At 37.6% G+C, this 20,183-nt stretch overlaps 1 protein-coding gene and 1 long non-coding RNA gene across 8 annotated transcripts in view; one reads left to right on the top strand and one right to left on the bottom strand.

Annotated features, from left to right (window-relative positions):
• The window catches only part of LOC103558465 (uncharacterized), a 73,388-nt gene extending 62,595 nt beyond the window's left edge, over window positions 1-10,793 (top strand). For all 3 annotated transcript variants that reach the window (XR_546723.2, XR_546724.2, XR_011543141.1), the window contains 2 exons: window positions 9,774-10,073; window positions 10,407-10,793. This is a non-coding gene — a long non-coding RNA (uncharacterized lncRNA). The remainder of the gene's footprint in view (window positions 1-9,773; window positions 10,074-10,406) is intronic.
• The window catches only part of OXR1 (oxidation resistance 1), a 458,416-nt gene that overhangs the window by 203,917 nt on the left and 234,316 nt on the right, over window positions 1-20,183 (bottom strand). For all 5 annotated transcript variants that reach the window (XM_070630802.1, XM_070630806.1, XM_070630803.1 and 2 more), the window contains one exon: window positions 15,493-15,689. In XM_070630802.1, the coding sequence (XP_070486903.1) occupies window positions 15,493-15,689 (197 nt within the window). The remainder of the gene's footprint in view (window positions 1-15,492; window positions 15,690-20,183) is intronic.

Here is a 20,183-nt window from a genome sequence, read left to right as displayed (position 1 = left end):
CAATCAGCCAGAATTTCAGGATTTGTATAAACTGCTGACAGGTCAGGAGTCATAGGTGGTGGAATTCTAACATGTCTCTTTTGTGTCAGAACCTATGTAATTCTACTGTTCTGCGCTAAACTACACTATATGTCACAGCCAACATTCTTGACAAATCAAATTCAGAAACTGCTGACATGTCTCAAATGCTCCAACCTTAACAAAACAATTTTATCTATTACTACTTTATGGTAATTTGTGTATTTTATAGTATGAAAGCTATACGTATGTGTCTATGAGATCATATCTACATTTTTATTCTTACTCTGAAAGTTTCTTGTATCATAGGTATTGGTTGGGAGTTAAATAGTTTGTTGCAAAAGAGGAACACAATTCTTAAGGATAATCTTTTGATTCAGGATGATACCTTGGGTCCGAATAATGAAAAATATTTGATGTGTGTTGCCAAGTGAAGAAAGCCTTCAGGCTCTTTAGACTAGCCTTGTTATTCATGGACCAGAGGCATCAGCATTACCTGAAATCCTGTTGCAAATGCAAAATTGTGGGCCCCCACTCAGGCCTATTGAGTCGGCATCTGTATATTTATAAGATTCTCCTATGCATGTTAAAATTTAGGAATCGATTCTTTAGAATAGTGTGAAGTCTTTAAGGCTTTCCCCTCTGAGTCCTGCTGAAGAAAAATAAGACCAAGCCTTTCCTCTGTTCAGGTGGTGTATCATGGAACTGCCATTGGACCCTGAGTTATTTGTTGTCTCCTGCTGACCCTTAAGTTTTCTACAAGTCCCAAAATGATGTAGGACAAAGTTCTCAGACCTCAGACCATGTGATATGGTATGACTGCAATAAATAGGGTTTTAAACAGAATGAATCATAAGTGTGATTTACACTGAGGAGAGACTCATGAATACTGACTCAATGCTGGAAAAAGATGTTTTCAGACGCCTTGACTTTACTCTAAATCATATAAAAATCATTTGTCTTTAACAGCAAAAGTTTTCTGCTGTGATACTTAGACAGCAATCCCACTTCAACCCATTTTTCTTGACAGATTTTATTATTCTAACATACTTAAATCATAGGTGATGATCACAGAAAGGCACCAAAGAGAAGCTGCTGCCCCCTCTCTCGACAAAGAATATTCCTCTCCACTTCACCTCCAACATAGGTTTCATGAACACCTTTCTTCTCTAACCCTAGGATGTCAAGGCCCCATCAAGATAATCTTTGCACTTTTGGTCATATGGGTGAATAGATTCATTTCTTTCCTAAACAACTAGAGGACAACAATGGACAAATTTATTGGATTATAGAGCTGGAGGAAACAACAAAGATTGCCTCTTATGTCACTGATCATTCTTTCCTAGTTTCCTCTGCAGTCTACTGGTCTCACTCCACCCCATAAATTTTTAGTAGAACCCTTCTTCTCACTTTACTTACTCTTTTTAAGAAACTTCTCCATACCTACGTGCCAAATTGGATTGAGATCTTCATTTTAAACCTATCTCCTGAGTACAAGAACTGCAGATCCAACTGCCTGTTACCATAGGTACCTTAAGCTCAACTGACCCACAGTGGAACTCAACATCCCATTTCAAAAACTACCTCTGGAGTACTTTTCATCTTTGTAAATGATAACTCCATTCACCCAAATGTTCAAATCAGAAACTCAATAGGTATCCTAGAATCCTCAAACAAAACAAAAAGTCGTTTAAAGAGTTAAAAAAAACATTTTTCATTTTATCAAGAATGAATTCCTTACTCAATTGTTGACTTTCTCAGTTTTAGCTTTCCTCATGTACTTAAATTTTAGTTTCAGGCTCCTCTTGAGAGGGAGCTTTTAGGTTTCACATTTTTCTTTCTCTCTACCATCCTCTCTTTCCATCTAGCCATTTCACTCAGGGTTCTACTTGCCCCCTGGGACCTCCACTCCAGAACAAGGTCTTATATTGGTGGCTCACATCCCATGCTGCGAGTGGGGAGAAAATAGATTCAGATAGGAAATGGATGAGTGGCTTCTCCTAGGTCCAGCCTGCAAGGCTTTCTCTGTTTTTTTTTTTTTTTTTTTTTGCCTCTGAAGCTTACTATGAGCCACAACCCTGCTTGGGCAGTAATCACAGCTTTTTCCAGCCTCCTTTATTAGTTGGGAATCCCTGCTCAGGTTTAAGTTGAAAGAAGTGAGTGGGGCTCTAGTCTCTCATCATGCATGGTATCCCTTTCTTTTATGTTTTTAACAACTTTTCTATTTGAGGACAGTTTTTAGATATGGAAAAATTGCTAAGATAGTACAAAGAACTCTCATATACCCCACAGCCAGCTTCTCCTATTATTAACATCTTATAACAATATGATACATTTGTTACAATTAACACATCAATATTGATATATTACTATTAACTAAAGTACATATTTTATCAGATTTCCTTACATTTTACCTAATGTTCTTTTTCTGTTCCAGAATCCCATCCAGGATACCACATTACATTTAGCTGTCATGTCCTCTGGGGCTTTTCTTGGCTATGACAGCTCACGGTGTCCTTTTAATCCCAGCCATCTTGCTAGAGTTGAGCTCTTGGCTGCCCCTTACTATTTTTGGACCAGAGCTCAAAAGGTCCATGACTTCAATACTCATTTATTGCTATATGCTTTTATCCCTTTTCCAGCCCATAGAAATACTCATTTTGTTTACAAAACAAGATATATCTTCTTAATAGAAAAATATTAGCTATCATTGTTTCAAGTATATAAAACCTGAAATTATAGCACCAACTAGAAAGTCTTTCTCTCCTTTTCCAGTTGGTCACCAATCCCTTCAGATTTATGTCCTATATCTGGGTAATTCTTTCTTGTCATATTGCCTTTGCCTTAGTTTAGGCTCTTGTCACTCTCCATTAATATTATTTTGATACTTTGCTTTTTATTTAACACTTACTGTGTGCTTACTCTTATTTGTACTCATTATCTCATATAAACCTTATTACAAACCAAAATGGTACAGGGCAATATTCTCACTTCCCAAATGAAAATCAGAAATTCAGAGAGGTTAAATGACTTGTCCAAGGTCACAGAGTTACTGAGAATGGCCGAGCTTGGATCCAAATCCATACCTATGTAATTCCATAGCCAAAGCTCTTAAACAGTACAACATCCTATCTTTTTAGCCCTTATGCTAAAAGATTGTGCTTTCTCTAGACATACATATACCCAACCTATTCTCTGTATGATGCTCAAAATATGGCTCTATAAAGCAACTGTATCAAGGCAACCTGTAAGTAAAACCCTTCAACAGTTACTAATGTGTCAAGATTAAGTCCAAATTCCCTAATATTGCATACAAGACTCCCACTATCTGGCTTCTCATCTTTCTCAAGTCTCAACTCCAACTATTAGCAATTGTCAATGATGGTCAGACAACCATTTTCTAAATGAATGTATATGAATTCTTAAAACTGCCCATTGAATTGAAGTTCAGATAAGCTTACATAGGGTAGAGATGAAAAATAAATATGAGAGCAAGGAGAGAGGGAAGTATTATTTATAGAATTCTTCTTTTTCTTATTTAAGTGCATCATTTGGGCTATCTCCTGCTCACTCTATGTTTATTTACAAAAATGTTTCTCATATCACAAAAGATCTGTAATTTGAGAGAATTACTTAAAGCAGGAAGTGAAACTCTATAGCCTCAAAGAACATACTACATAGTGTGATTCTTACAGTAAATATTATTCTTCTGCTTTTGCTAAATCTTGACTCACTTGAAAAAGACCTCAAAGACACTGAAATTACCTAATTGGAAAGGAAATTCTTTTGAATCAGTCTATGAGAAATCCAATTAACATAGTCACAAAGTTCAGCTCCCTGTGGACACCTGTGATACTTTTCTCCAATATACTATTGATGATAAATTTTTGCCTCCTATGGCTCAGAGAACTACAAGAGGAAATCAGCGTCTTTCTTATGGATGTATTAAAATTGAAGCAACAAAATAAGGTCTAAGGATCCTTGAGTGCAAATCCTAGCAAATAGAGAATAATGTAATGCAGCAGGTAGGCGCTGTTTAAAGTCTTACTGATTTCTCAGATGATTGGCTTTCCTCCATATATTTAATGCATAATGTTTCTAATATTAATAACAGGGTTCTTTAAAATCCAGTGCATATCAGTTCTTTCCATTAAGACAGAATGCACTAGAAGACTTAAGATTCCAGTTTATGAAAGAGGCTTACCAAACAAAGTACCAAACAAACAGAAGGGAGGAAATGGGATGCTCAAGTTTCTTGGCCATGATTATGCAGACAATATGGGCTTTCCCCCAAGAAAACATCTATCTAAATTACTAAAGACTTACTCATATAATATTTTGAAGGTATTTAACTTTATTATTTTCAAACATACATGGTAACATGAAATAGGTTAACTAATAGATAACATTACTTTAACACTAGCTCACTCATTTCTCTTAGTAGGTCTTTTTACCTACTAAAAAACTGTTAAGCTAATTTGCTGAAACGGTATTTTCTGTATCCTGAAATAATGTTTCCATTACAAACCCTCATAGATTGTACCAATACAAAGGTTTTTTATCTCATAGGCTGTCCAGAGGATCACAAAGTTTGAATTAGTGAAGTTTTAAAATAGCTCACTAAAAGCTTGATTACATGTAGATGTGCATCTGATTTATAGTGAATCGATTACGAATGGTCACTGAAACATTTATAATCTCCAGTTGTGTTATTGAAAGTAATTAACTGTAGTCAAAGTGGTTTCAAAACCTCTGCAGAAATAGAAGCCCCCGCCCCCAATTGTATGAAGCTTTTAACAATTTTTACATTCTTCTAAGTAATATTCTTTAGATTAGAATTTTAAACATGGTCAACATTTCACTGAGGAGCATAAATCTTGCAAGTTTTTTGTGTGTGAAGAAATACCTTAGCTATGAAGTGGGAAGAAAGCTAACTTTAAAAAGTCAGGAGATACCAATATTTTAATTTCTGAACGTGTGTAAGATCCTAGAAAATCTTTAAATTCATTCTCTTTAAAAAAATGGAAATACTGGGGAAATTTGGGCATATTTCACTGTTCACATTGCTGTTAATTCTATCATTAAACGTTTAAAATAAAGTAGGTCTTTCTTAATAATCTGTCGTTTTCTTCCCCCAGCCATGCTTCAGTGAAATAGAACATTCCTACAAATGTTGGTGGGCGGAAAGGGCGAGTTTTGATCACTGACAGTGCTGAAGAACTTATTTTCAGAGGGATTTAGCAAATCTCAAACAGGATCATGATTTCTCAACCATGAAATAATGTCCATTTTAATTACTCCATAATTGTAACCAGTATAGGTTTAATTAGGCTGTTCAGAAATCATTATATAAATTGACAGTTATAATTTGTTTTTAATAAGTTATAAGACTATTATGCTGAAACTCACACACTACATCCACTCAAGCTGCCCAGGGAAACCTTGGGGTTACTGACATTTCTTAATCCATTATGACAGCCATGATTAAGCTGTGTTTCTTGATCCTGGGTTGATTACTTCTGACAGAGAACAATCACAGAATTAGAGCAAAAAAGACTACGGCAAATGTACAAAACATGGTGTTAACCCTGTAAAATTAGAGTTGGCAAGCTTATGGAGCATATTATAAGCACTACCAAACTATAGGGATCCCAAACAAACATTTTTTTTCTTCTGAGTGTACCTACTGCCACTAAGTAAAGTTTAATTAAGATTATGTAAATGTTCAGCAAAAAATATCTAATTTCTCTAGAAAGAAATAAAGCTTTCAGAATTATTCTAGACTTGAAAAGGAGTTTCTGCCTGTGAGTTTTCCTGGGCCTCATGTTGTAAAGTGGGTTTTAAGAGAAATAAATAAAAAAATGATACAAAATAAAAATTCAAACAAATACCTCTCCAACACCTACACTCACACACACAAACTCATATATCAAACCCCAAGGTCTGCTTATTCCACAAATGAACAAAAAAATTAAACTTGGATTCTCAATATCTTCAAATCCACTGTCTTCATATAAATTGCCCATCTTATACAACATGCATAATAAAGAAAAGAAATGGTGTTCCTACACAGGAGATGGTCTTCAGAATTTGTGAAAAGCCCAGGTCCATTTAGAAAAACCCAGATTCCATGTATAACAAGGAAGCTCAGCAATGGAAAAATTTTCCATAAACATTCTTATGACCCAGAAAATATAAGGAGTCACCAAACTGTCAGAACAAACTTCAAAACAGAGTCGTTTTACTCAGGAACATAATTTAATTTGAACCCTCAGAGCAGTTACCCGTTTTAGTCTATGTGCTTATAGACAGTGACCTGTATGCCAAGATGGTTCTGCTGATTAAATCACAGAGACTTCTTGCTTTTACATGAAGAATCTTCTAGCTTGGAGAGAAGGTTGTGGTTCAGTGGTGACCTAGTTTCATGCTGCAGAATGTGCTGCCTCCAGCAAGATTAGTCTTTTCCTTTTTCTTTTCTGTCCTGTTACAGTATTTTCACATTAGAGTTGTTCTTTTTTTATTCTCATAATTAGAAAGTCTGGCTCCAAAATGAGACATATACAAGTTATATGATAATATTTTAAAATGCCCGGTGTACTGCAATTAAAAAGCGTTAAATGTGTGTCTTGCTTTTCTCTTTTTAGAGTTTCCAAACTAGTTATTACTGTTTTAACTTTGCCAACTACTCAGAAGAATTCGCAGGGAACCCCCAATTCTGCAGGCTCTCTTTTCAATATGTAAGCAGCCTGGAGTTAGTAAGATACAAATTTATTTTTAACTGTGCTTCATTTCAACTTGGAATGTTGAAGGCATTCTATCCTGAAGGCAGGGAAAAGACAAGATCACTGGATTTCGGATGTTACAATGTCACAGACTAGTACAATTTCAAAAGAGTACTTGGGGGACATTTCCCAACTTAATTTTGACAAGCAAGAAGATTTAGAAAGAACAAATCTTATTTAAAAAGTGTACCAAACCAATACATATACTATGTCATCATTTCACAAAAGAAAGTTCATTTTAGCACAAGGAAGGAGGTAAGAAAAGAAGGAAAGAAAGAAGGGAGGAAGGAAAGAAGGAGGATGAGAGAAAAGAGGAGGGAAGAACTAAGGAGGAAGAATGAAAAGAAGGAAAGGACATCACCTTAATTGAATAAATGTAACTGCATGAAAAACTAGTATTCTTCTTTAATTAATCTGTTTCACCATCAATGGTATGGACTATACCATTGGGATGCCACTTGAGAAACCACTCACTGACATCTCTACCAATGATCTAATTTCAGTTTGTTTTTGTTTTTTTGTTTTGTAGGGAAGACTGGCCCTGAGCTAACATCTGTTGCCAATCTTCCTCTTTCTGCTGAAGAAGATTAGCCCTGAGCTAACACTGGTGCCCGTCTTCCTCTACTTTGTATATGGGATGCTGCCACAGTGTGGCTTGATGAGCAGTGTGTGTACATCTGTGCCTGGTATCTGGACCCACAAACCCCAGGTCGCCCACGTGGAGAGCACAAACTCAACTACCACCAGGCCAGCCCCCTTTGTTTTTGTTTTTGAGAAGAGAACTTGACCTCTAAACATGCAAAGGATGAGCTCTTTACCATTAGTCATTAGTCTACTTAGATTCTTTCCTTGGCTTTGCCACTATCTACAGTGTAATCATGAATAAGTCATTCCACTTTCAGAGACTTAATTCCAAAGAATGCTCATGGCTGGCGGCCATAATATATCTTCCACTTACCCTTTAGAAATGTTCTAAGTATTTATTGAATTCCAGAGCATTTGTTAGTCACCTATAAAACTGACAATGTGGATGCTGAAATGCTTTGAAATCTATTCATGTGGATCAGATCTGGGGAAGGTGTGGCCCAGAATGAGGGAGTTTGGGTTGAATCCTAACACTAATCTACGAAGAAGGAAACACTTACATAAAGCACGTGATACATTATACAGAAGGACACTTTTGAGAAACCACAAGACGCAGGGACTGGCTACAGTGTAGGGCTGGGGTCTGAGATTAAGACAGAGAGTGAGTAGGGGCAGAGTATGAAAGGTCTATAGATTAAGACCCTATCTTGGGAATGAGGAACCACTGTAGTGTTTTAAGCAGTGGAAAGCGATCAGATCCACAAGGATCAAGACAGGAGATTGCTTCACATAAGTTCCAAAAGGGCAGGCATCAGGATACCTCATTTATGTTTCATCTTTAATGCACAACAACAACAAGCTCTAAAATAACCAGTATTTATTGAGAACTTCCAAGTTCTGGGCAGTATTATAAGCACTTTACACAGATTAATTCATTTATTCCTCACAACAGCCCTTTCAGTAAGGAACTGTTTTATTTCCTTTTATAAGTAAAGACAGTGAGCTTTGAGATTCTAAGTACCTTGTGTATGGTCACAAAACTAGCAGGGGGAATGGATTCCAACTTAGACACAGATTCCAGAACTCAGCCTCACCCTATGATCCACTCCCTATGTGAGCCAAAAAAAAAAAAAAGGAGCCTTCCTGCCATTGGTCAAAATCATTTAGGATCTTGAGATCACTTTTCCCTCTAGGCAAGTTGACACTAAAGCACTCTGAAGAGATAACAGCTGTATTTCAAGAAACAAACAAAAAACAAACTTCCCAGTAAAGTATACCAAAGTTTGCTACATTCTTCCTAATATTTAATTTCAATCTTCTCTGCTATAGCTTAATACACATGCCTTATTCTTTTCTTTGTAGAAATGAAGAACATTTGGTCACCTCCTCTTTAAAACAATGCTGGGAAGCTTGAGGATCATTAAATTTCCCCTCAGTCATTTTCTTCTTCATGCTGCAAATAGAAATTCCATTAGTCTTTTCTTAAACTAATTCTATGCCAAGGAAAGCAAAAAACAACTCTGAAAAAATCTATTATTAATACATTGAATGTCCTGTAATTGAAACCAGCCTAATTGATTTCTCAGTTAGAACTGCTAGAATTCATCTGTTAGAATGTTTATAAAAATTGTATAAGATTCAAACACATTTTACAGAGTAACTTTTCTATCACCTTTCTCCCTTAACCTGTTTTATTTTTCTTTAAAGATGTATCATTATTTGACAATGTGTTAAATATCCAATTGCTTCTTTATGACCTGTCTTCCCCCTAAAATACTCTTACCTGAAAGCCTGGACCTGGTCTTATTTACTCTTGTTTTAGCAGCACTGTGAACAAGCCCATCATATAGTAGGCATTCAGTAAAGATTTATTGAATTCACAAAGAAATAGATTCATAAGTGAATAAACATATTTTCACATGTGGAAAAGTTTGAGTTATACATATCCCCCCAATAAACCTAGAATTCATTCATCTGAATATAACTGGAAATTACTGTGTAAAGAACATTGACTGATTTATCATCAATGGTGTCTTACAGAGAGAAGATGGTACAGTGAGGTTAACATAGATAGAAGGAAAGAAGGTAGAGACTGACCCATGAGGGCAAACAGGAGATTATAAGGCTCTCAGTTCACATGACACACATGACAAAGTGAGGACCTAAGGGGGAGAAATCTCAACTGAAGAAAAGTTCCAGAGGTATTTATCAGATCCCTGACCAGGAGCCCCCTTCATGGACCTGTTTGGCAGCCCTGCTGAGCCAGGAGTCTGGGAAGGCCAAGTTCCACCCTGTTCTGCCTTCTCTATGAAATTGTAGAGAGCATTTAAATAGCATAAGTAACAAAAGAAGGCTTTGATATTTCTAACCGTTTTTTCCTTTTCACAGATGCAACGGTTGTATTCTCTTCTCCACTGTTCTCCGCAGCCCCGAAGTCGCCAGAACTCTTTCCCCCTGAAACTGATCTCTTAGCAGATTGCCTCCTCTCCTCTTGCACACTGAGAATGGGGGGGTTCATCACCATGACCTCCACCAGCACCTCTTTCCTCCTCCCCTCTCTCATCCCCAACGTTTATTTAGCACTTTATGTGCCTCAAACTAAGGGCTGAGATGAAGGAAATGAATGGCATCATTCCCCACCACATGAAGTGAGACCTGGTATGGAGACAGACTCGCCAACACAGGCAGGTAAGGGGGATAGGGAAGTGCCAGATGCCAAGAAAGCTCATAGGCAAGGTGGGAGGCGGGTGGTGAAGGGTGACTGGATCTATGGAACCAGGAAAGAGCCTGTGTGTGTCTCAATCTGATGTGATTTCTCCATCTTTTGGATTCTGCAGCCCTTTAAGTGAGCCTCCCCTGCCCTCTGCCGCTGGCACTCATTGCCCCAGCGCCACAGCATTTAGGGCATCCATCTTGTATTCTGCTCACTGATGTGCTGTTTTAACCAGGTGCTCCCTTCCCCCACCCACAGGAGGACCACCTTGCAAGCAGGGCTCTGTTTTACTTTTCTTTCTCTTCTAGCATCATCTCCTAGGAGGCTTTCTCCCAGCAAGGACTGATCAGGTACTAATCAGCATTTGGTGTTTCACGGAATGACTCTGTAGGAAGATCCATTCAAGAGCTGCCCCTCCTCCTCATTGTTGAGGGAAAATCCTCAGAACGGAAAGACATCAGTACCTTTGACTAATAGTTACAAAAGAGATGTAAAAACTTCAGTTCTAGAATCTGAATCAAGGAAGAAATATTATACGGAATTGTACAGGTCCACCTTAGAGAGCAATGGGCCATCTTTGGGTCCTGTGTGCACAGTCTTCTTCACTGCCTCTATGCTACGTCACAATTCTTTCAGACATCTTTACAGGTAGTACTCTGAATCAAAGGTAGCAAATAAATGAAATATTACAAATATCTCAGTCTACTAGTATTTGGTTGCATCTTCTGTTTTGAGGTAGGAACTATGATTTTGAAGGATACAGTTTTCTTACATACACTGTCAAAGTCAAGTAGTTTTATTGAACACAAACAGAAATTGGAGTAGTGAAAAATTCTATTCTGTTTGCATTTATTTACTATTAGAGTTTATCCACTAACTTAGTGTTGTATTATCCTAGTTCTAATTAACACTTTTATTCAAAAATAACAATAGAATTTTAAGCATCTGTAGGACTTCAAATATCTAGTCCAGTGATTTTTCAAACTGCAGGTCACAACTCATCAATGGACTATGCAATCAATTTAGTGAGTTGCGATTGAATTTTAAAATGAAATAGGGGGCCAGCCCCCTGGCCGAGTGGTTAAGTTCATGTGCTCTGCATAACCGGCCCAAGATTTCACCCGTTTGGATCCTGGGCATGGACCTAGCACCGCTCATCAAGCCATGCTGAGGTGGCGTCCCACATAGCAGAACTAGAAGGACCTACAACTAGAATATACAACTACGTACTGGGGGGCTTTGGGGAGTTGAAGGAGAAGAAAAAATAAAAGATTAGCAACAGATGGTAGCTCAGGGCCAATCTTTAAAAAACAAAAATGAAATAGGATAGAATAAAAATGATCAGAATAGATAGTAAGGGAAATGTTTTCAGGAAATTTTGCTTGAGTTGTGTTGGTAGTTGAGTGTGTACATACTGGCTGAGTGGTGTAAAATGCGTTAGGCAGAATTCTAAGATGGTCTTCAGATGTACACACTTGGATAATCCCCAAGACTATGAATATGATGGACATCACTCCCATGATTAGGTGACGTTGACTTTAAGACAGGAAGATCATCTGGGTGACCCTGACCTAACTATATGAATCCTTTAAAAGCAGAGAGCTTTCCTGGCCAGCCCCAGGAGAGGAAGTCAGAGCTTCAGATGAGAAGGATTTGATGCACAGTTACTGGCTCAAAGAAGGAGGGGGCCACATGGCAAGGAAAGAGAGTGGCCTCTAAAAGCTGAGAGTGGCCCCCAGCTGACAGCCAGCAAGGAACTAGGGACCTCAGTCCTACAACTGCAAGGAACTAAATTCTGCCAACAGGAATGAGCTTGGAAGCATATCTTTCCCTAGTTGATCCTCCAGATGAGAACTCAGCCTAGCTAGCACCTTGATTTTAGCCTTGTGAGAGCCTGAGCAGAGAACCCAGCCCTGCTTTCAGACTTCTGACCTACATAACTGTGAGCTGATAAACGGGTGTTTTAAATAGCTAAGTTTGTGGTAATCTGTTTCATAGTAATCAAAACTTATATAGTACTTCATATGGTCATCTAATAGACGGAAAAATAGAAAGACAGATTTTGTCTAAATCTTCCACTATATAGACAAGAAAATTAAGGTCAAATGATGGTAAATAACTGCAAGATTATACAGTTAGTGACAGAAGCAGGGTAGAAAAAAACTCTTTCCTTGGCCATGGTCCTGAGAGTGATTACTTTCCTTGTAATTTATCTGAAGATTCATATCTTTCACATCAATAGAAAATAGCTTTTCCTCTACTTATTCCAAATCAATGAAATTTTACTATACTCAGGTAAGATGGGTTATTCTCTTATAAAAAAGTAACGAGTTTATGCTCATTGCTTTTTTTTGTTGTTGCTATATTAGGTTTAATATGTTCCTGATGTTAGGAATAACTAAAGACCCAAATCTATTGTCTATACAAGGAGGCTATAATTTCTCTTTCCTAGAGTTCTCTCAACAGGAAGTAGATCCTATACGTAGGTTCATGAAGGATAACAACTTTGAGATCAAAAGAAATATCTAAAGAAGCTACCCCAGCCACTCAGCCACTAAGAGACATTTAAATAACTCCAAAATTTTCTAGTTTCTTATTTTTACTTGAAAATTCTTTAATCCCCAGAACCATTGCTTGAATTTAAATATAATGTTTCACTTAAATATGGTGTTTCACTGCATTGCTAAATTTAAATGTAGTACTCTACTTGGCCACAAGAGGGCTCCCAGGTTTTTCCAGTTGTGCAAACCATAAATTGAGTCACAGAGTTATTTTTCAACGAAAGGACATATTGGCTGGTGGACGGCTTAGTTGGCATGGTTTCCTTAAGTGAGATTATATTGGAACTTCAGTAAAAATCTTACTCCACCGCATTACCCATAGAAACTCCTCTGGTTCACCTCTGTGCAGTGAGGGATGGTATCCTTCCGAATGACACAGAAGGCTGACTCTAAAATGTCACAAGAGAAGGTTAATTTCATTCACAGAGTCTCGTATCTCTGGATCACGGCTCCTTCTTTAATTTCTCTAAGGTTCTAGCCTTCGCCTATAAAAATAGAGAGTATAACACCTATCTCTCAGAGTTGTTGTAAGGATGAATCAAGATAGAAGAAAGGAGCTTAATTTATACCTGGTACATGTAATTACCAATGATGGTAATTTCAATTGTTGTTGCTTGTTAGTAATACTTTTACTAACGGATACTGAAGTAGACTTGTTTTGTGAATTGATTTTTTGATACAGGCAACTACATGGTTGCTAATATTTCAGCCTTAAAATAATGTTTCCAGGTCCAAATTATTGGAAGGGTTACATAAACACACTAAGTTGAAATTCAGATGTATATTTTAACATAATAGACATGCCAATGACATTGATTATGGGTCAAATTGTTTCAATACGATAATTAAAAATTCACTAGTGGTAGAGCCATTTAAAATAACTCACAGTTCATCTTTCTGCAATCCAAACTCACCATTTAGCCTTCAGTTTCCTAGGCTAAGCTTTTTATTTACTATGGAGAAGATGGTCAGCGTTTCTCCCTCATTTTATCTTTACAGAATATTGAGTTTGTACAATAAACTTTACTTTCTGAAGGCAAAATACTGAGTCTTCTCGCCACTTAATAAATCAGAAAAGCAACAGTAGGTGGTGGACACGTTGAAGTGTGGGAGGAGAGGCCTTTGGAAAATGGAGAGGCAGTTATGTAAACTTTACGGGCTTTTTCTAGTTGATTGATTTTTAGAACTCTGCTATCCTAAGTTTTAAAAACGGAAATATGCACCTGTCTACACTGTTTCGCATCAATTCTCCTTAGTTCACTATTGACATCCTTAAAGACACCATGCTTGTTGCCTGTTGAAAAATAAGACTTGAACATCTTAATCTGGAAAGAGAAAACCTGGGAGTAGATATAGGAAGAGGATATAAAATGGCAGAAAGGGAAAAAGCGGTTTAGTAGCCAAATCCTGAAGTATTACTGCTAGACCTACAGGACGGCACCTCTTTAAGCTTGAAGGAAGTCATTTAACCCAAAGACAGAGGAAAAGGACTTGATAAGGTCACACAGAAAATTGGTGTGGGAATCAGAACCAGAAATCTAATCTAACCTGATTATCGTTTCTAGATAGGGACACTGGGGCTGGCCCCGTGGCTCAGTGGTTAAAGTTCCGTGTGCTCTGCTTTGGCAGCCCAGGTTCACAGGTTTGGATCCTGAGCGTGGACCTTCTCCACTCATCAGCCATGCTGTGGAGGCATCCCACATACAAAAAGTAAAGGAAGATTAGCACGGACGTTAGCTCAGGGCTAATCTTCCTCACCAAAAAAACGAAAACAAGAGACGATAAGGACGCTAAAATATCTGAGAAAAAAATTGTAAACATCCCATATTGGGGTGGAGTGGATGGTGGATACCAAAGGAAACACGACCCCCTTAATGTAACTTTGGTAAACCCATTAAACCACAGTCTCTACTATTAAGGCTTTAGGAGAAGACCAAATCTCTCCAAAATGAAATAATATGCAAGACCAAAGCACCCATCCTCTTCCTGGATAGATTTATCTCTCCGACACAACATCCTCTACCATATAGGATATGGTGAGCAACTTTTGTCTGAAATAGACCTAAGATGCTGAAAATTGTTAGTGTTAGTTAAAAAGCAAGGTCAAAGACATGATGGATAAACATTGGCACATAAAAGTTGGCAATTCAACTCACTTAGATTGATTACCTACAACACTCCAATTAATTGTTAAAATTCAAAGTTACTGGATATTATTCTACCTGAGAAAAAGGGAGATAATGGCTGCAAGACCCTTTCCATAGCCTCTACTCTCTCATCCATGGGTTCTGGATGTCAGATCTCTCCATCTCTCCAGACTCTCCACAGTGAAGAACGTCACATGCAAGGCCAAAACACAACTGTAATTTGGTCTCCCTCAGAAGGTAAAATCTTCCCATTTACTTCGTGGCTTTGTGAGTTACAAGCTGACACCAACCACTGTCTTAACAACCTGACAGAACAGGGTCAGAGACTTGAGAGCCCAGAGGGAAAATGCAAAGAACAGAAACAAAAAACGGTGCTGGCTGGAGAATGGTGAAAATGAAAATAGTAGCACATAAGCTTAAAAATGAAAAACCACATATATCTATAATTTACTCCTCTTAGGCTAGGCTATAGAAAATCCTCAAGCGTGCTCTCTTATTTCACTTTGCTAAATGTTTGCAGCGTTTTTCCATCTCCGTATTCAGGCCATGTAAGAAATGTCCATATAAACCATCAGAAAAATATGCAAGTTATATAAACAAGAGGGCATTTAACCACAGACCCACACATTCGCAGTGTGGTTTAGATGGATTTCATCTATCATTTGCATAAAACGTCTGGTGCTCACCAATGGTGTAGAACCTCTTCAGGTCACTCCTCCGGGAAGGATGCTTCTGGGTATTAGCTGCATTGTTCTGCTCTTCTTCAGTGATGGGCGTCTTGGGTGCAGGGGTCTTACTGGCTTGTGGGATTTGCTTTCCTGCACCAGCCAAAGGGTTGAACCCTGGAGCAGTAATATCCACCGACTGGGACTTTTTCTTCAACCTACAGGGAAACAGTACCACACGCTGTGATTACCAACTTGAGAGATACACTTGTTCCACATTTATCTACATCATAATTTTTTTTCAACAACTGAGTTATATTTGGCCTGAAATAGAACAAGGTTTATTCAGAAATTACAGACCTTCCCTACAGCATTTTGAATTTTTCAAATATTTTTGAAACTAGTTGAAAAAAAAACTTCTGCCTGATTGTTTTGAAAGGTTTCATTAAAATAGATTAAAATGTAAGGCGACAAAAAACTTTTAATTTTTCTAATAGCAGACTAAAATGCGGTGTCAGACAAAGATAATACATTTGGCTATTGCTTTTGGTTCTGAAAGGAGTATTTTTAATGCTATAGTAAAACACTAGTTAGAAATAAATAATTGCAACCCAGGAAAAGATAATGAAATGATTATTTGGGTAACTAGAGGCTGCCAGTGCTTTTTTGTTTAATCTATAACAGCATCTTAGCTGTGAAAATTAAAGAGCTCACATTATTTCTCCAGATACTCTCAATGACAGTGAATGTATTGCTCACATCCATATTTTAGAGCGATGACATCAGGTCTAGCATGGAAAGCAAAAAGCTATCCATAAAGCATTTTCCCCACTCATGCATGAGAATGGTTTTTTTTGGTGTGAAAATCATTGCTAAATGACATGAGTTAAATTCAAATACTTCAAGCTACACAACTTGATATTTGTGATGTAACTGAACCCTAAGCCCAGCTTACTCTTGGCCCTTGGAACTTCCAGAGGCTAAGGTTAGAGTCATTTTTAAAGTCTTAATTCCTTGTAGAAAACAAGTTGGCAGTTTTCTTTATCTGTTATGGTAAACACACCTGCATTTGCAATTTCCTGAAAGATTCATATATCTTCACACATCCAGGCTTTATTTAGGCTTTTCCCATACATTAGATTCCATTTTCTGCCCCAGTGTCAGATCCTGCTCATGTTTCTAGAATTAGCTTAAAGAGGGCCTTCTCTGAGAAGCTGCCTATGACAAGGACTTTGGTAGTCTCACATTATTCCACAGAGGGGGTTATTCATAATTAACTCTCAATAGGCTTCTATTAAATTGAATTAATTGGAGCAGAAGCTTTGTTAAAGGAATAGAATGTACCAATCAGTAAAAGATTCATTAGTGAAAGCAGTCTTTACTAAATTTTAGTAATTTCATTATCACCTATATGCTTTCTGCTATATCCACATATCACCTATTTTACCTACTTAATATTCATGAAAACTGACTTGCTTTATCCAAATTGTCAACAAATACATTAAAAAGTGCTCAACAGTGTTTAATCATGACAAGTGCAAATTAAGACCACATTGTACTCATGACACACCTGTCAGAATGGCTAAAGTGTAAAAGACATGATATTAAGTGTGGTAATGAGGAGAAACTGGAGTTTTCCAGCACTGCTGGTGGGAGGGGAAACTGGTACAACCACTTTGGATGAACATCTGGCAATATCTGCTTAGCCAAAGGCATGGATCGTTGGCTCACTGATCCTATTCCTAGGATATATCCTACACAAATATAGACATGATCATCCAAAGACACAGTCAAAAATGTTCATAGAAGCACTATTTGTATCACACAAATATCAACAACCACCCAAATGTCTACCAATAGCAGAAATGGGTAAATGAATTGTGTAATATTTATCAAATGGAAATTTATACAGCAAGGGAAATGAATGCACTACAAATACTTGCAACAACATAGATGGTTTTCATAAAAATAATGCTGGACAAAAGAAGCCAGATACAAAAGAGCACATACTCTATGATTCCATCCATATGAAGTTCAAATAGAAGCAAAACTGTCTATGGTATCAAAAGTGTGGGGAGTTAAACTGTTGGGGAGTCATTACGCTGACAGAGACATGAAAGAGTTCCTGGCATTCTAGTATCAACTTTTTTCCTGATCTGGGGTCTGGGTCCCAGGATGTAAATACTTTGTAAAAATCTAATGACCTATGATTTTTGCAGCTTTTCTGGGTATATGTGATACTGCAATAAAAAGTTTCCATAAGCAATTGACTTTTTCACTTATTCATTTACAATGAAGATTACATGTAGCTACTGAATGGCTCCTTGCCACAAAAAGGTGACGGTAAAAAGAACTAGAATGATATTATCGGCCTCTAGCCTCCCAAAGATGACCACAGGAGAATGAATCTAAAGAAAGATCCTTTCTTTCTTTAAAAGAATTTTAAAAGACTCATGCTGGCTGCTTTGTTGAAATTCAGTTGAAGGCTATATCTCAAAGTTAAGCAAGCTGCTCCTTCAAGGAGCAGCCACCAAAAATCACCCAGGGACCACACGCTTGAGGAAATGCGGGTTTACTCTACACAGGGTTATCTACTTTTTCTTACTGCCTTGGTCTTCCCAATAACTCCATTCTGGTCTTAGTCTGGAGTTTGTAGACTGGAGCTAAATGTCATGGTAGTACTAAAGGAAACTAAAGAAGTCATTAGGATTAATAAAGACTAAATTAAGAAATAAATTGCAAGTCAGCAAAGCAACAAAGTTAATTTGTCCCAACATGGCTTTCCAGAAACACTTAGACAAAGACCGAGACTACACTAAAAATATTATACTGAACCCTATCAACTCTACGAAATCACCAATATTTGACCATTTATCATGTACAAAAATGTCAATTTTCTATTGTTCATGCTATAAACTTTATTTCAAAATTAAACTTCAATTTCAATAGGAAGCAAGTTTTTCAGGAGGAAGGGAGTTCAGGGGAGTAGAGATTTAAAGGAAAGGTGGTGAATTTTACAGAAAGAAAGCTGACTGCTCTCTAGTCCTCAGCAAAGATTATTTTCAAAACGTAAATCTGACAAGTTTTATCTCAAATTCACATAGTAGATGATTTTATCACTAGGAATTGTTTATATTTTATGTTGGCCTGTTTTAGAATTGATCAGTTACTAAATTAAAGTCTCATATTGGAGGATATCAGCAATGATGGCTTATGTTTGATACGATGCTAGATACTAGAATTGATAAAGTTCTACATCTCTTCAAAATCTCTAAGGGTCCCTTATTGCAGCCTCTTTGCAATGAGCAAAGGACATGGCTCTAGGCTCCAAAGGTAAGTAGAAAACCATCCTGTGGTATTTTCCTTGTTCTTTCTGCCCCTCCTCACCAGACAGTCTTCCCAATCAAGGGATGAAGGATGTCATGTTTTCATTGTTGTTGCTGGAGTCTGGAACATTGCTCGTAGGTTTGCTGGCTTGCTTAAGGAAAGATTTCCATTTGCATGTTCTTAGAAAGCAGAACTGTGTGGGTAATTGAATTACTCCCTTAAAAATTCTAAAAATGACTACTGTGGTTGACAAGGAAACCTGCTAAATGCTACCTTCAATTTCCAAAAAATCATGAAAGGGTAAGTCTTTCTAAATTTTTAACAATGTTCTTAATTAAATGTGTTAAACAAATGTAAATAGCATAATGGAATATGTAGGTGTACGTGAGATAAAATACCCATTGATAGTAAATGAAACATTACAAATAGAGACAAAAATAATCTCTTAATAGGCACCAAAAGAATCTTGTTTAATGTGCTTTGCATTTCCAAAGGGAAGTGAGTCTCGATGTCTTGGATGGAGAAAAAGAAATGAGGAAAAGGAGCCGTCCCTCTTGGCATGGCTCTGATAGGCAGACTGTCTGCTGTTTCATAATCTTTGCCTTTCCTTGTTCCTCTGTTTTTGAGCAGGAACTTCCCCACATGTATTCCAACACCTTCTTGCAGCACGGCCTCAAAGTGGGACACTTTTCTGAGACTCAGTTTCCTCATCTATAACATGAAGGTAACATACTCAGAAAGGTCCTGAGGATTCAGCAGACATCTTATGTGAAAGTGCTTGGAATAGCAACTCCACAGGGAGCTCTCAGTGAATGCAAGTTCCGATCTCTTGATAAGAGGATGCAAAGGACAACATAATTTTCTTTTTCAAACTTCCGAGGGATGTTGAGGAAATTATATCAGCTTCTCAGGATCCTTCCCTGCTGCGCTACTCGAGAGAAATACTGCACCTGCAGGAACTGCACTGTGTTCTGCAGGGGGTTTCACCTATCCTGGAGTGTGGATTTGGGGAAAGAAGTGGAAGATAACGAGAGGACAAGCGAAATGGGAGTCTTTTGTGTGGCGTGCAATGTGATGTTTCTCTTGTGTGAGTCCCCAAATCTTTTGGAAAATAGCTAATTCCATTGGATAGTTGTGTGGGGTTGACTTAACACAATAAATTCACAAGCAGAGGTGGAGACCAGGGAACCATGAGGAATTAAGGACAAGAATTGGAAAGGAAGGCTTCTGACTTTCCCACTCTGTAAAAATAGGGTTCATGCCAATTTCAACTAGCTCTCCAAGAAGCAGGAGAAGGCCTGTAAGCCAATCATGAAATGTGAAATCACAGGATTTAGAGAAAAAAAGAAATGGCAGGAAACTTCCAATACCAACCAATTTAAACA

The sequence above is a fragment of the Equus przewalskii genome, chromosome 8 (assembly GCF_037783145.1).
Source record: "Equus przewalskii isolate Varuska chromosome 8, EquPr2, whole genome shotgun sequence".
NCBI classification, from domain to species: domain Eukaryota; kingdom Metazoa; phylum Chordata; class Mammalia; order Perissodactyla; family Equidae; genus Equus; species Equus przewalskii.
This window is presented reverse-complemented; position numbering and strand designations above follow the sequence as displayed.